The 16,214-nt window shown below is 35.9% G+C and overlaps 1 protein-coding gene across 2 annotated transcripts in view; it reads left to right on the forward strand.

The window, feature by feature from the left end:
• The first annotated feature begins 292 nt into the window (after window positions 1-292).
• Window positions 293-16,214, forward strand: part of EPHA7 (EPH receptor A7) — a 170,606-nt gene continuing 154,684 nt past the window's right edge. For both annotated transcript variants that reach the window (XM_070932840.1, XM_070932841.1), the window contains exons 1-3: window positions 293-389; window positions 5,169-5,233; window positions 9,477-10,146. In XM_070932840.1, coding sequence (XP_070788941.1) covers window positions 293-389; window positions 5,169-5,233; window positions 9,477-10,146 — 832 coding nt within the window. The remainder of the gene's footprint in view (window positions 390-5,168; window positions 5,234-9,476; window positions 10,147-16,214) is intronic.

The raw sequence follows: 16,214 nt of genomic DNA on the forward strand, positions 1-16,214 counted from the left end.
GAGCGAAAGGTTCGGTCTGCAGTCGGAGACTCGCAGGCAGCAAATACGGAGAGCGAAAAAGCGAGCCGGGAAAAGCGAGAAGGCAGTCCGCGAAGAGCTGCGTTGAAAGAGCACTGCACATTAAAACACATCGCAGCCGGAGCCAGCAGTAGCAGCAGCAGCAGCAGCAGCAGCCCGAGCCAGCCGCGGGAGCAAGCAGAAGCAAACGCCAAGCGCAGTCTCTCTCTCTCTCTTTCTGAATGTATATGCATAATATCCTTAGCTTGATTTAAACATCTCCAGCTCACGCATCATGGTTTTTCAAACTAGGCTCCCTTCTTGGATTATTTTGTGTAACATCTGGCTGCTTCAGTTTGCACACACGGGGGAGGCACAGGCTGCAAAAGAAGGTAAGATGATGCTTGGCCACAAAGTTTATCGCTCCTTTTTCTCCCCCTTTTTTTCCCCCCTTCTCCCGCTACGAGGGCTTTTTTCGGGACCGTTCTCGAGATTTGCGACTTGCCTGCCGCTTCCCTTGGCTCCGTCCCGATGCCATCCAGGCGAAAAGGAGAGCGTGTCGGGCACCTTTCGCCCCGTGTCGAGCGCCTCTCGCTTCTGCCCTTTCCGTCACGAAGTGAAACCGACGTCCCCCCCCCCTCAGTCCCCTTAGGCATTTGATCAGGAAGGAGAGAGATCGGGATCGCGCCCCGATTGTGCCTTTTTGCATCCGAGACTACGGCGCATTTTCTGAACTGGGTTAGCTGCGCGAAGGGACCGCACGTGATGGAAAAAGGTCTGGGAAGGCTTTGAATCTCCATATATGCCAGTTAGCGAGGTTGGGGAGGGGGGCTGGGAGAAAAGGGGGGAGAGCGATGGTTAGGATTCTCGGATAGATTCCTCTTACCAAGGTTAATTTTTATAGATTGGTAGATGAACCCTCTCTGCTCTCAAAACACATCTGGCTACCAGGCGATTACCTCCCGGCTTCCTACATCGCCGGAGTTCGGGATGGGAAGGGTATGAAGCGAGCGACCTGTTCCAGGACTGCAGAGGAGTTTCGGCTCCTAAGAATGTATCGACTCTAAGGATTAAGGGAGGGTGGAAAAGTAAACTGCTTTTCCTTTGATAGCCACCCGTGTCACCTGTAATAGCTAATAATAAAAGGCCATCTGTTCGTTTTGTGCTGGTGGCGTGATCACATCTCGCAGGGCGCGGGGTTTTAGGCAAACGAGGAGAGCCGGCTAGTAGAAATATTTGCATCACGTACGCAGATAACGCCGCGTATCTCTTGTATAATGCCGCGTTCTTATGGACGCTGAATGGGCATTACGGCCTCCCCACACCCTCAATCGCTCGCTCTGTACATAATATGCGTCTGTGTGTATAAACCGGTCCAGCAACACATTATTATTATTATTATTATTATTATTATTATTATTATTATTATTATTATTATTATTATTATTATTATTACCCATATTAATGTCAGATCTGTTTTAAAAGGGACAATTTGAAGGCAGTGCTTTTCGGAATAGGCAAAAAGTATGTTTTCTTACTTGGGGAGAATCGAAACGACGTTAAAGACCGATAAAATGATTTCTTTTGGGGGGGGAGATTGAGAGACCCCCCCCTCTCCGTTTCCGGATATTTCTTTTTTTTTTTTTCCCTTCTTTTTTGAACTATGGGGAGCATCGAAAAAGCAGGCTTTCCGCTATCAACTGGAAATGGGAAAGAGAGGGTCTCGGAGATGAAATAAAGCTAATACATAAAATGGAAGTCCATATGCATGCCTATGCTGGGGAATGGGATCAAGCTTTCTTGAAAACTTTTATTTTAAAGATGAAATCGCTTAGCTCGGGAAAAGAGAGGAGGAGGGTAAAAACCGACTAGAGAACAAAACTCTGGATTAGGGGGCGAGATATGTGGCGGAAAGCAAGTGGCACCTTCCCTTTGGAGTCCTGGAGTCGCCGTGCGAAGTAATTGAAGGTGTGTGATTTCACAGATGCTTGTAGTGCTACTTTGCTAATTTAGGAACTGGCTCTCATTTGGACCGAGCTGATCAGAGAAAAGGAGTTTGTGTAGGAAGTAGTTCTGATCTCTTGACAACTGTCACGTTTACCTGGGCAAGGCAGACTCGCAAAACTTTCCAACTTTTGGAGTTGTTCTTGGGCTCTGAATACCTAAGAAGGATCGATCATCAGTTGCGCGCATCTGCTTTCCTCCTCCTTAGGAAGTGGGGGTGGGGAGTGCATGTGAGGGATCGGAGTTCAGGGTTTTTTGTTTTGGGGGGATTTTTTTCTTCAACGGGTTAAGAAGCCCTCGTGAGTGTGTGGTGAAGACACACAGGTTTGTTTTTTTTCCAGCCATCCTACTGGGAATCAGAGTTGAGCCAACGGCGCTCCCGCTGAGTAGGGCGAAGGAGAGAGAGGTAGGCAAAAAACGAGGCTCACCTCTCCATTGAAGTTACTCCGGGGGCACTTTTCCCCCTGAGGGATCGGTATTCTTTATCACCTGTAGGCGAAGCCCCCGGCGCGTCACAGGTGCTGAGCCGGCAAAAGTGGAGTCAGTGGCGGTGGAGGTGTGTGTGTGTGTGTGTGTGTGTGTGTGTGTGTGATGCTCTTTTAGCAGCTTAGTAAGGAGAAGCGCGGGAACTGGCCGCTTCTTGCAAGAGCTCAGCCCAGGAAAAAAAAAGGAGGAGGGGGAATGAGAAACTCCTCCGCGCTTCGCTCAGCGGGAAGAGGAAGCACAGCGTGGGTGGAAAAAAAATGGCTTTCGGACACTTGGAGGTGAGATGCTGCTCTCCCTTTTAACGGGAGGCGTAGCCAGGTGAGGCTAGGACTCCCTCCCTTCCTCACCCCGTCCCACCAGGGAGATACATCCTTTCTTGTCTGCTTTCTCTGAGAAAATAAGGTCTCCTGTGACTGGGTTTGTGGACTGGGGTCCCTTCATTATGTAGGCAGACTTCATTCTTCTTTTAGAAGTTCTGTTAACTGACATTGGCACCTTGAGGCCTAAGTGGGGGAAATTAGTAATAAGGAAGGGTTTCAGGCCACATGCAAAGTGACACTCGCTCACTCCCCAAGGAATACTGAAAGTCATCCCTGCTGCTCTTTAAGCAAATTCTCAGAGGTGGAGTGTGTGACACTTTAGGTCTCAGGGAATCTGAGATTTCTTCCTGTCCAGACCACTAGCCACCATCTGCCCCCTGCATAAGATAAAGGCATGCATGACCCAAAACAGATTATATGGCTTCCCCTCAGTTTTCAGTCACTGAAACTGAACTAACAGAGGGGAGGGAAGGGCACTATGCTTTCCTGAGAAAATTAAGCATCTGTCTAATATGTTGGGTTATTCTGTTGCACTGTGCCTTTTCTGCTTGGTTTTGTCAGGGGAGGGGAAAAAAAACTGTTATCTTCCCTTTTTAGGAAATCAGCATAATAAAAGAATAAGTTGCTTTAGAGTTCTAGTGGCATTTTGAGATCCTATCATCTGATTTTTTTAAGTATGTTTCCTGTTGGTGCAAGTGTGTGATGCAGATTTGATAGGATTTATTTCCCCCCCCCCTTCCCATTTTCAGATAATGACTTGGTTTGAGTCAAAAGGTGTTTCTTTTGAAAAGAAAAAAGTTCTGCTTACAACCCTTAGCAGAAACTTTAAGGAACTTCATGTCAAGAATAAACAAAAGGATCAAGAGAAAGTTGCTGCTCATCTTTCAGTATCATAGAAGAGAGTTCTCCTAACTTTTTCTCAGCACACATTGATACTATTAAAATTATGATTTTGCATGTTCAGGAAGATTTTTTAAAAAACTTTTTATTTTTCACTTTTTAAGTTTTGGAATTGTATGTGTAAAATATTTTTAAAATGCAATTGCTCTTCAGTCTGTTTTAAGGGCATGGAGTGGTTAAATATGTAGAATAACCTTTTTTAGCTGAATTTATTAGCCTGGTTTTTGATTAGCAACTCAATACAGAACTCTCTTATCTATTTTTTTTAGAAACTATTAACACCATAGAAGGAATCCCTTAGTTATCTGGATTAATTAGTGGTATAATTATGTAGAAATGATGCTTTTTATATGAAACCTAACTTCCTTCACTGAGAAAGCGTAAAATTATATCAAAGGTACACATGAGATTTTCTCAGTATGTTTCCACAGTATGTAAGACTGCAACCCTTTATGCCTATTTGCAAATACTATTGAAATCACTGTAACTCTTAACTTTCATATGCACATGTGATCAGGCTATGCACATAATCCTCTTTAACTATATTATAATTGTTGTTAGAATATTATAAAATTAATGTTTAAGAAATCATTCTTGAATATTCTGATTATTATTATTATTATTATCAAGTTTGTTTTATATAGGGACAGGGTCAAATGTTACAATTACAAAAAGTATTTTAAATTTAAAACAGAGCATCTATTTATTTGTGCAAAGTGTTGATAGAATTTATTACTAACTAGTACAAAGTGTTGGTAGAATTTATTACTAACTAAACATAGATGCATATGTTTTATATTAAGTTGTTAATTGAAATATTTTTTCTTAGTATAGTAGGTGAGAAAATGTATGATAACAAAGCAATGAATAAATATCAGATTACTATAAATGCTTCCCAAAATGATGTTGAAAATAATTTTTTAATTATTAATCCAATTGTTAGCAGTTTCAGCACCTACCAACAGCTTGGGACATCTTACAAAACAACACAAGTAATCTGTCCACAAAGTTTTACAGTTTTGTTTAGATGCATTCTTTGCTGAATAAGTGTGAAAATTGAATATTGTTACTGATATACCAACCCTTTTATGTTTATGTTATAAATTGGAGTAAAAGTCAGAAAAACTGTTGCATTTCTGTCATAAGTACATACATAAATACGTATGAAATTTGTGGCATGAAATAAAGGTTGAATAGATTTCATATTTAAAAAGTTACTATTATAAAGGCATTACAGTATAAAGGAGATTCCTGCCATTTCCTTTAACTCTTTGATTTATATTACCTACTAAAGTATCCTTGTGAAATCAATCACTGATTTCAGTATTTTCAACCAGCTGCTAATTTCTTCTTGAATAAAAACATGGAGGCAAAGTAGTTTAATGCCCTTAGTTTACACATAATCAGCATGAGAGTACAATTCTTAAAATACTTTTAATACATAGATATTTTTTCTTTCAGTAATATTGCTGGATTCTAAAGCACAACAGACAGATTTGGAATGGATTTCTTCTCCTCCCAATGGGGTAAGCATACCATTTAAATCAAAATCCAAAATCAGAATGAATAGTTTAAATGAACTTGTTCAAAATTCCTTGAATAAAACTTTCAGTGAAAAAAATTCTGTTCTGAAAAGCATTGTGATTCCGATACAAACTAATATAGATATTTTCTTAGCTGTTAAATGCCTTAAACTGCGGCATATCTCAAAGAACTTTTTAAAACCATGAGTAATATTTCAATTTTCATTCTTAAAAACAACTTTACTGATCATAATGTTGAATATTATTTGCATCATTCTATGTAATTAATGTATAAATATATTCTATTAATGCATTATAATTAATATTTCAGGTACTTAATCATTCTTGTAAAGTTTCTAAATGCAAGACCAATTTTGCTGGCTTTAAGGCAGAAATTTGTATCTTTAATTCACATTTTTTTCAAAGCAGGGTTATCTTGTTGATTTCTGAAAATATCCTTATAAACAATTGTTTCATTATTGATTTAAATAATTAACTTTCAGACCTCATTTGGAACTCATTTACTCTTAGGCTTCAGTTCTTAATATGGTAAAAATATTTGTAAGACCCTTGTAGTGAAAGGACAGAGCAAAATTTTGAATAATATATAATTATTTCAAAGATTATTTAAGTAGCTATGACGTGACTGAATACATTAACTTTAGAAACTGCAATCAAATAAGTATTTATTTTCTAAATTCTCTCTGAAGCTTGATTATTTTAAATGGATTTCTACTGCCTATCATTTAGAGTAGTTCATATTAATACAAGTTTCAAATAAAAGTTTATACAATCAAGCCTTTAATCTGGCACTTATAAGGAAATCTGGAACCAAAAGAAAGTGAATTCTGAGTAGGGATGTAGAAGTGTGACAAATCCTGTAAATAAAAAGAATGAAAACTTGAAAGTCTGTTAACTAAAAAGAAAGATCATAAAATCAATCCAGGCAATGGCTGGAAACAAATCTAATGGTTTTTGGAATGTATGAAATGTTAGCTGAATGCTTAAAATGAGAATTAACTTAAGTAGTAGCACTTCACACTGAAGGAAATCTTTTAAGAAGAGGATTAGAACAATTTTAGAATAAATTGTGATAGTCCAGCTTTGAAACAATAAAAACATGTGCATGGTTCAGAGAGAGAGATATAAAAACATTGAACAGTAATCCAAATATAACTCAAGGATGGGCAGTGCCTGAGAGTTGACAATTGTAATATACTGTATTGTATATGTATTGTATACATAAAAATGTAATATACTTTTGGGTGACCAAAATGATGCAATGATAGGAGTAGTAAAACCACTGGAGTTTTTCCTCCCGGGTTTTTTGTTGAAATTTAGTACAAGTTTATTGATTTTTTTTTTTTTAAAATACTATTTTAAAATATTAAATTTCTTATAATACTTTCCCCATAGTTTGGTAACATTTATTTATTGACAAGAAACCTCATTGATTCCCAACAACTCTAATAATTTGGTTGTGGGAGTTGTAGAAGATTTAGAAGGCTTCCATTCATCCAGGACATATATTATGCAGGCAACAGTTACTGACTGTTTAGATTACACTTACAAATATGTCCTATTAAAAATCAATGATCTGATTAATGATTTGTTTTAATATGCTTTCCATAAATACAGCTCAGTAAAGAGTCTCTAATATATCTTTAACATGTAAACACTATGTATTGTGCTTAAGAAGGCTTTCCTTTAATAGTTGCACTCCTTGATTTATTAATAGTTAAGTGACAAGTAAGAATGAGCATAGTTTTAATGCCTATCATAGTTTTAATGCCTATCATAGTTTATTAATTATTAAGAAATAGGGATTAATGTCTACAACACTTAGCTCTTTCCCTGTCCTGGTACTGATGTTGCCTTTGTTTTCTTTTCTGGTGTCAAGTACAACTGTATTTGATCAATAATGATTAATCAGTAGTGGTTAAAGTTAGGATTATGAAAGTATTTCATATATTTTAGTGAAGAGAGAACCTGGAAATACTGTCAGTGCTTATATAAATGTTGTGATGGCAGTAATGGCATTAAGCTTGAATTACAGTTACAGAGTCCTAAATAATCAACTGAACTTGCAAGGCATGTAATGTTTACGACACAATGTAAAATTTACCAAACATTTTTTTATTATTATGCTTGTCAATTTTCAGTGGTATATCAGATAGCAACGATTGAGCTTAATATCAGCAAAACGTTTGTAAATATAATTAAATTGAACTCTAGATTCATATAACTATTTTGAAAACTAGCCACATTAGTGATTTAATATTTGCCATCTTTGGTAATGCAACTTCAGTTTGTTTATATTAGAATGACATATATTGAAGATTTGAGATTTGCTTGAGTAAATTTGAAATATAAAACTGATTCTAATGTCAGTAAAATTATTATATTTTATTTGAAAATAGATTATTTCAGTTTAAAAAGTTTAGTCATGTTACATATAACTTATCCGAAATGTTATGATTGTGCAGTGGCTCATCTAAGATGGCATTTCATAATTTCAGGCTGTTTCAGGAAAAATAGTTATAAAAGTGAATTATAGGAACATTTTTTTCCACGTGAATTTGCTAAAAAATTACCAAGGTTCAATTAGATATTTCTTCTTCACATTTTGGACCAATTACTTTTATTAAGATTGAGAGTAATTTTACTTATGAACTAATAATCTTATTACTGTTTATTTCTTCCTTTAGGAAAAAAAAATAGCTATATTATATTCAGTTATGTTCCTGTAATGTCAGAACATTCTATAGTGGGCACCGGGTGGGGCTGGAGTGAGAGAGAGAAAAAGAAAATTTTGTTCCATGAACTCCATTTATGTAAAGGTTTACATGAGTCCATTTAAGTGGAAATAATGTGGACCAGGAAGCTGAATGAGTCAGTTGAATGACAAAACAAACAAACAAACAAACAAACCTCATGAATCAATAATTTAGGTATTGGCTAGTAAATAAAATAGATAAATAGAGAATAAAACAGTTAAATCAGAAATGGCTGTCTTTGTGGTTAAGAGTTTATGTGAAAATTTACTGTTTAGTTTTTTTTCTAAGGGGAAAAAACAAAATTACATTTTTTTTAAAAAAGAAACTTGATAACTGTTTGATTTGACGTGAATGTAAAATTTCTGACATTACAGTTAGAATATCACATTTCTTGCACATAAGAGAATATTTTGAGGGTACATTATTTTCATATATGGGCCTGATGGCTCAGCAGACTAAAAGCATTGTGATTAACACCAGCTGTCTGCAATTACTGCAAGTTCAAATCTCACCAGGCTCAAGGTTGACTCAGCCTTCCATCCTTTCTAAGGTAGGTTAAATGAGGACCCAGTTTGTGGGGGCAATAAGCTGACTTTGTATAAATATACAAAAGTATGAAGGCTATTGCTTAATGCATTGTAAGCTGCCCTGAGTCTCCGGAGAAGGGCGGCATATAAATCAAATTTAAAAAAATAAAAAATGCAATAGGAAACATTCATTGAGAGAATTTTATGTATGTAGGTACACACGTTGGTCAAAGGCTCCAATAAAATTTACCATTCCATTTGATCAACGTGGAATCCTATTGTTTTTGGAGCTGGCCAGTAGAACTCCCTGTGATATTTTTCTCTCTACCAAATGGATTTAAATTTTAGTTCTTATAAAATACAGTCGAGTTTTTAAACAACCCTTCTTAAGAAGCAGGTGGAAAATGAAATAAATTTTCATATGTTAAACCACTTATTTTTGACCTGGCCCTATGTAGCAATAATAGTTTATCTCAATATTAGAATGCAAGCCATTGTTTTGAGAATTGGTAATGCAATATTTTGGAAGTTCTTCCACATTGACCATACTGCTGTCTATGCAGTATGCTAATTTCATGTTTTTAACATTTTGCTTTATTTACAGTCTTTTTCTAGGGTGAATAGATACAGTGGTCACCATATTGGTTGTTCACACTAGAATTAACATTTCAAATTAGGGATGCTTAATACTTGCCACTGTTACATCTGCTCTCTGCCTATAAATTTATTCTATTAGGCATTGGATCATATCATTCCCTTCCATTTTTAAATAGTTCCTCATTCCATGCTAAAAAATTGTAAGCTGTTAAAACATATGCTCTGGTTACTAGTGGTCAGGGGGGAAAACATGATGGTACATAATCTTGTACTATATTTATTATCTAATTTTTCTCTATTAGAAAAGTTTATCTCAGTATGGATAACTATGCCTTTATGTTCCAGTGGGAAGAAATCAGTGGACTGGATGAAAACTACACACCTATACGAACATACCAGGTATGCCAAGTCATGGAACCCAACCAAAATAATTGGCTGCGGACTAACTGGATCACGAAAGGCAATGCACAAAGGATTTTTGTAGAACTAAAATTCACTCTGAGGGATTGTAATAGCCTTCCTGGAGTCCTCGGGACATGTAAAGAAACGTTCAACTTGCATTATTATGAAACAGACTATGACACTGGAAGGAGTATCCGAGAAAGCCAATATGTAAAAATAGACACTATTGCAGCTGATGAAAGCTTTACCCAAGGTGACCTTGGGGAGAGAAAAATGAAACTCAATACAGAAGTGAGAGAGATTGGACCTCTGTCCAAAAAAGGATTCTACCTTGCATTTCAGGATGTAGGGGCTTGCATTGCTCTGGTTTCTGTCAAAGTGTACTATAAGAAGTGCTGGTCCATTATTGAGAACTTAGCGATTTTTCCAGACACAGTAACTGGGTCAGAGTTCTCCTCCTTAGTTGAGGTCCGAGGAACCTGTGTCAGTAGTGCCGAAGAAGAAGCAGAAAACTCTCCTAGAATGCATTGTAGTGCAGAAGGGGAATGGTTAGTGCCAATTGGGAAGTGTATCTGCAAAGCTGGCTTCCAACAAAAAGGAGACACGTGCGAACGTAAGTAAAAAACGTATTTACGTAGTTACTTTTTTTTTTTTTTACTGTTTTTAACAAATGCCTCTTTAATGGAAGTGTTGCCTTACTTAATTCATAGAAGCCAGAAATTAGAGTGTCTGACACTAAAGAAACAAATTCTGTTCGGGAATGGAAATCAATAATTGGATGTTGCATTTAGAAAAGCCATTAAAGTAACTGTCAAACTAAACAGTAGTTTACCTTTCCTAATGCTATTACATACAAGCAGTTACATAACATTTTATAAGAGAGAGGCCAAAAAAGCTATTTAGTACTTAATGATTCTTTAAAATAACACTTGAGAAAAATGTGTCTTGCAGAGAGGGTATCATTAATAATCCAAGGATTACCGTTCTTGCAGTATATTCAGTAGCTAATTTGGGAAACTGTGCGGAAAGTTTTAAAAATATAATGCGTTTCTGATTAACATACTGAAAAGCAGTTCAGACTGTAGTATTGATAGGAAAGCTAAGGATATGTGGAATATTTCTTTTTAAAAAGGAAAAGGAACACAATAAATAGTTTCTTTAAACTGAAATCTTGGAATAGAAATATCTGAAATCTTGGAATAGAGTTCAGGGCTGAAAACAGGCAGCAGGAGAATAGAATAGAAAACAGGCAAGCATACTTGTTTTTCCCCTTTTACAGTCTGCAGCCCTTGACATTCTGTAAAAGTTTAGATGATTTCCAGAACAGATTTTGAATTAAGATTTAGGAATTGCAAAATATATAAAAGCATACTTTCTTTTCATCTGCAAAACTGTTTCTAGTGGAACCAAATTATTGGATCCTTCTCTTTATCTGGAAGAAGGAGATAGAATTTGATCTGAAAGACTATTTTCAGAAATTAGGTATCTCACAAGTTGTGTATAGATACTATTTGTCAAGGACTGACAAAATAGTGACTTTGGGCAACGGGCACAAATATACCTTTTTAGAATAAACATTCTGCTTTATTAGATAGGCTGGGGGCTGAGGGGATATTTCCAAGAAATACCAAATGAAATTGACTATATAATAATGGGTTTGATTAGTGTTGTCATGTATGATTTTCTCTTTTTGTAAAGAGAAATTTAATTTACATTAAAACATCAATTTGATAACTTCTGAAAGTCATAGACAGCTGGGGTCTTGGCTTTTGAACTTCTGACAAAGGGTTATGGTTATCGACAATGAAAAATAGATGTTTCATTAGCAATTTACCATTTGGTCTGACTGGTGATGGAGGAGACAAGTAGGGCATTTTCAGTGAAAATATCTGTCATGAAACATATATTTTCTCTGACATATGTATAGTCCTCTTTTAGGATCAGCAACTTGCTAAGTGAAATTGTAACACTGTTTATGACCTTATTTCAGCTTTTCTTTGTTTTATAGACCAGCAAAGGTCATAAAATGCAAGGTTTGATAATAAAATTTACTTTTTCATCAAAACTGTAACTGCAAATGGTAGCTAAACAAAGCAGTTGCTAAATGAGGACTTCCTGGACTGCCGCTGGCTTTCTTCATTCTTGCTTTTCAAGCCCAAACAAATCTGTTAGCATTGGGTAACAGCTAAATATTAAAAAGGATATTTCAAATATTGAAAAGCTACCTGTGCAAAATTAGTTCAATGTCTACATCTTGATTCTGCTTAAAACACTTGCATAATGCTGTGTGTTCATCAGATTTCATGATGAGAGTTAGGGTTTCCCACCCAATCTTTAATCTTTTTTTAAAACTGATTTTGCAGTGATCAAAATAATGTATAATGACACTTTAAACGTTATTGTTTAGGAGAACTTGTTAGAATTAAAAGTTAAAACAGAAGATTGATGGAGATACAGCTGTTATGATTAGAATTCAAGTAAATTGTTTATTAAATAGGGTTCTTAATTTTAAACTTCAGTGATGTCAACTGAAGCATTAAATGATAACTTGCAGTTGAGTGTCTCTCTTGTGTTCATTTTGTAAGAATACGTCTCATGCCGGCTGACTGCCAGAGAAACTGCTAAAAGAATATATTCTGTTGGAAGTGTTCCAGAATCGAGGGAGACAGGCAGTTCTATCATTTCTGTTCTTTCAAAACCTGTTCTTTGTGAAAGTTTCAAAATGAAGTTTTATTTTACATTTGTTGTGAGAAATGCGTGATTAGTAATTACTACCTATATTAAAAAAATGTAAGCTGACTAAAGTTTGAGGCACATATCTTTCATTAATTCCTTGGCTCTGATAACTTAGGACTTTCTCAGTGATAGCATTAATATTTAAACAGGTGGTGACAAATGGATGCTATATAATGATAGCATTCATGGTGAAACTGGTAGTTCGAGACAATCATGGGATCAAATTTGTTATAAACCTAATCCTACTATTAATTCAGTGGAATATTTTGTTTTCGTCAGACTTTGTAGAACAACCCAAAATCAAATTATTCTGTGATTTTTTAAAGTCTTTAATTGATTTGTAAGCTTTGCATTTGATGTATAATATTTTCCACTCTCATATAAAATATTTATGGATCATGTAAAAATGAATGTTTGCGCTGTAGTTCGGTGCAAAATGTAGTTTTGACATTTTAATTTCCATATGCATTTACCCAGATCTACATATATTTCAAAGCAGCTTTTTGAATTTGCAAAATTAATAATCTATTCCCAGAAAAAAAAAACCACACACCCAAAGAGCCTGATTTAACCTTCTCCTCCTCCTGAAAAGAGTAATTAATATCTAACTTTTGATGTTGCAAAATGTAATATTGTCCCTGATCCTAGACGAAGGATTACAAAAGAAAACCTTTTCTTTGTAATTTCCTTTTATGAATTAGCTAATTAAGTAAAATGAGGTCTAAAACTCAAGTACATTTCAGTAGATGATGTGTGTGTGTTTAGGATAGTTGTTCAGAGAATTAGTTTTGTAATACTCTTTAAATATTTATAAATTGCAGATTACCAAATATCCTAAGGCAGTTTCTAAACAATATGAATAATATCAAACTAAAATATAAAATATATTTTAAAATCCTGGTTAAAAAGCATATTTTCAAAGTTTAATGGAAAACTTTGTTAAAGGCTTAAAACAGCATTAATTGCCATGTTTTCTAAAGGAAATTGATCCTCTAGCAAAGAAGTAACAGCTAAAATTACATGAGTCCAACCTGTCTCCATAAAAAGTAACAAGCAAAGGTGTGGAGCATTAATAAATAGTAAGAGATAAAGATTGAGCAGATATAAATGTACTGAGGCAGCTCAGATGTAACATTTTATCTCCACGGTTTTGTATGTCACTAGAATCAACATCAGATGTTAATGTTGCTACAGTATACTTTTTCAGGGTGCTTTTGTGCTATATAAATCATTGCTGGATAAAGTGTATTACAGTATGCAGATATAGAGAGCATTAGCTTGTGCACCACAGCATTTACACAAATTTAACCATTTTGCATATAAAACATTGTGAGATAAAACTTAAATTTCGCATTCACTGAAAGTATTAACTGAACGTATTGAAGGGAGTATATATTCAGAAAGGAGAATTTTTCTATCTTTGATTTTTCTATCAAAATGCAACTTCTGATATACATTCCATTATATTAATTGTACTGTTTTGTCTCTTGCATTGTATTAGTTATACCTTTTAAGGGCTTTAATGGCCAAGTATGTATAAGCTATACATGGGGATAATTGTGGAAAAAATTGCAGAAATTTCTTTTCAAATGGAAAATAGAACTTGTTGTTTAGTATTGCGTCTATCTAATAAGGCATGCACCCTAATTTCTTTTGCTTTTGTCCAGTCACTACAGTATGTCTCCCTCCTCTCTGTCTCTTTTAATCAATGGGTTGGAAAGAAATGGCACGATTAAAATAGAAGGAGCCTTCCTAATATGAATAGTTTAAGTAAGATAGACATATTTCTGTTATTGATAATAATAGTGTTTCCGGTGTTTCTACCAGTTCTACTCACTGGTAGAATTCTCATTGTACTATATCCGTGATGGTGAACCTATGGCACATGTGCCAGAAGTGGCACGCAGAGCCCTCTCTGTGGGCACGCATGCTGTCACCAGCTGCTCTTCTGGTTTCCAGTACGTACATGCATGCTGGCCAGCTGATCTTCATGTGTGCCGGAGCGCCGTAAACCTGAAGACCAGGTGGCCAGCGCCCCCATGGTCTTTGGGTTTACGGTGCTTTGGTGTGCGTGTGCACATGCGTGTGCGCACATTCTGCTTTCGGCACTCAGTGCCGAAACGGTTCGCCATCACTGTACTATATTCTATAATATATAATTAACGTAAAAATATAATTAATGAATTGTTTTTCTTGTGTGAGTAAAAAACCCGATACTCCATTCTTTTGTTACTTAAAAATGAAAATAATATCAAATTGCTCATACACAGTTATAAAATACTAGACTTTTCATGACCCATTAGGTCATTGCTTTAGTTGTATCATCATTTTACAGATAATTACTTACCTACACAGATCAACAGAATGACTGTGGGTAGCAAAAAAGCTGTAAAAGACACAGCAATTTCAATATTTCTTCTGGCTTCCCTACTGACTTTTCTTGTGGAAAGCTTGTAGGGAGGGAGTCAATGGAGAAACTGACAGGGAAAATCACAACATGCTTGGATAAGTCTCCCCCACCCAGGCGCTATCCCTCCAATCTCTCTGTGCACATGCCATGTTGGCACTTGCATATCCCTGTGCACCTTCCCCAACCTATACAACAACTTTGTGCACCCTCCCTCACCTACGCTGCATTCTTGTTCACTCTCCCAACTTATGTCTTTGTGATCTTGCCCTACTGCTCTACCCTTGCACAACATCCCTGACCCATGCCACATCTCTCAGGCACCCTCTTACTTCCCCACCACTTAGTTGCCTGCTGGACTTGGACTTGTAACTTCCTGCCAGCTTCCCCACTGACTTTGTACTTTGCTTGGGGAAAACAGAGTCACCACAGTAGTACATTGGTGTTGGTGGCTACAATGTTTTCAAATTTAAATCCCAAGGGAGTAGTGGGTCCTGGATTTGGGGCACATTCTCTAAGTTTGCAAATTTGTGGCAGTTTGGTTTGACAATAGTCACCCTACAATGTGCTGGTTCACCCAGTTGAAGGTTACAAACAGACAGACAGAAATGTTTTAGTAATATAGAGATTTCATGTATTTCAAAGATTTTTTCCCCCCAGTGTGCATGAAATGTACATGAAATTAACTTGGGCATTTCTGCTCTATTTCTTAATTTAAGCTCTTTGTTTCTTGTCTTGTCTGAACAATTTTCAACAAATCTGCTCCCTCTTGCATGTGAGAGCTTTTTGGATATTTTAGAATATTTTAGTTAATAGAGAATTTTATTCTTATAGTTAATTACTTAGTAGAACGGATGTACCTTCCATGTGTCTAAACTGGGGGGGGTCTAAGTGGAGGTACGGTTCTGCTCTTTAATGCCAACCAGAAAAAAGAAAAAGAAATGTGTATGCTGAAGCACAATAATAGAAAGAATCAACTTGGACCATGCAAATTGCAATATTGGGCATATACAGTATATGAAATTAGATTTCGGGATACCTCCTAAAAAAGAAGTGTAGTTGTCAAGGGACATTTTACGGACTTGGAAATTTGTCTTTTTTGTGGGTTGGTTGAGATCTACATTTACATAAAGAACTTGCATGCATATATAAATGGCATATAATTTGTCTTTATGAAGCGCTTGTGCTATAATAATACTGTCTTGAAATAAGCTTTGTTACTCCGCGTCCAGACAGTATATGAATATTAACTATTCTTCCTTTTACTTCTCCCTGTTTAGTATTGATTATCTTCCTTTTAATCAGCTGAATGTTAGATTCAGTACTTCTTTACAGTTCCAAATTCACAATGGCAACACAGCTTATCAAAACTGTTTTTTTTTTCTCTAAAAGAGTCAGTGCATCAGCTCCTCTTTTAACAAAAATTGTGTTAAATATTTGTACTCATTTTTGTAATATTTATATTACATAGAAACCCTGGTATCTGTAATACTATGGCTGTTATTTTATAGAAAATTGTTTTAAATTTAAAATAGTTT

Source organism: Pituophis catenifer, unplaced genomic scaffold (assembly GCF_029215685.1).
Source record: "Pituophis catenifer annectens isolate HBS135680 unplaced genomic scaffold, rPitCat1.0.hap2 SCAF_1, whole genome shotgun sequence".
In the NCBI taxonomy this organism is placed as follows: Eukaryota; Metazoa; Chordata; class Lepidosauria; order Squamata; family Colubridae; genus Pituophis; species Pituophis catenifer.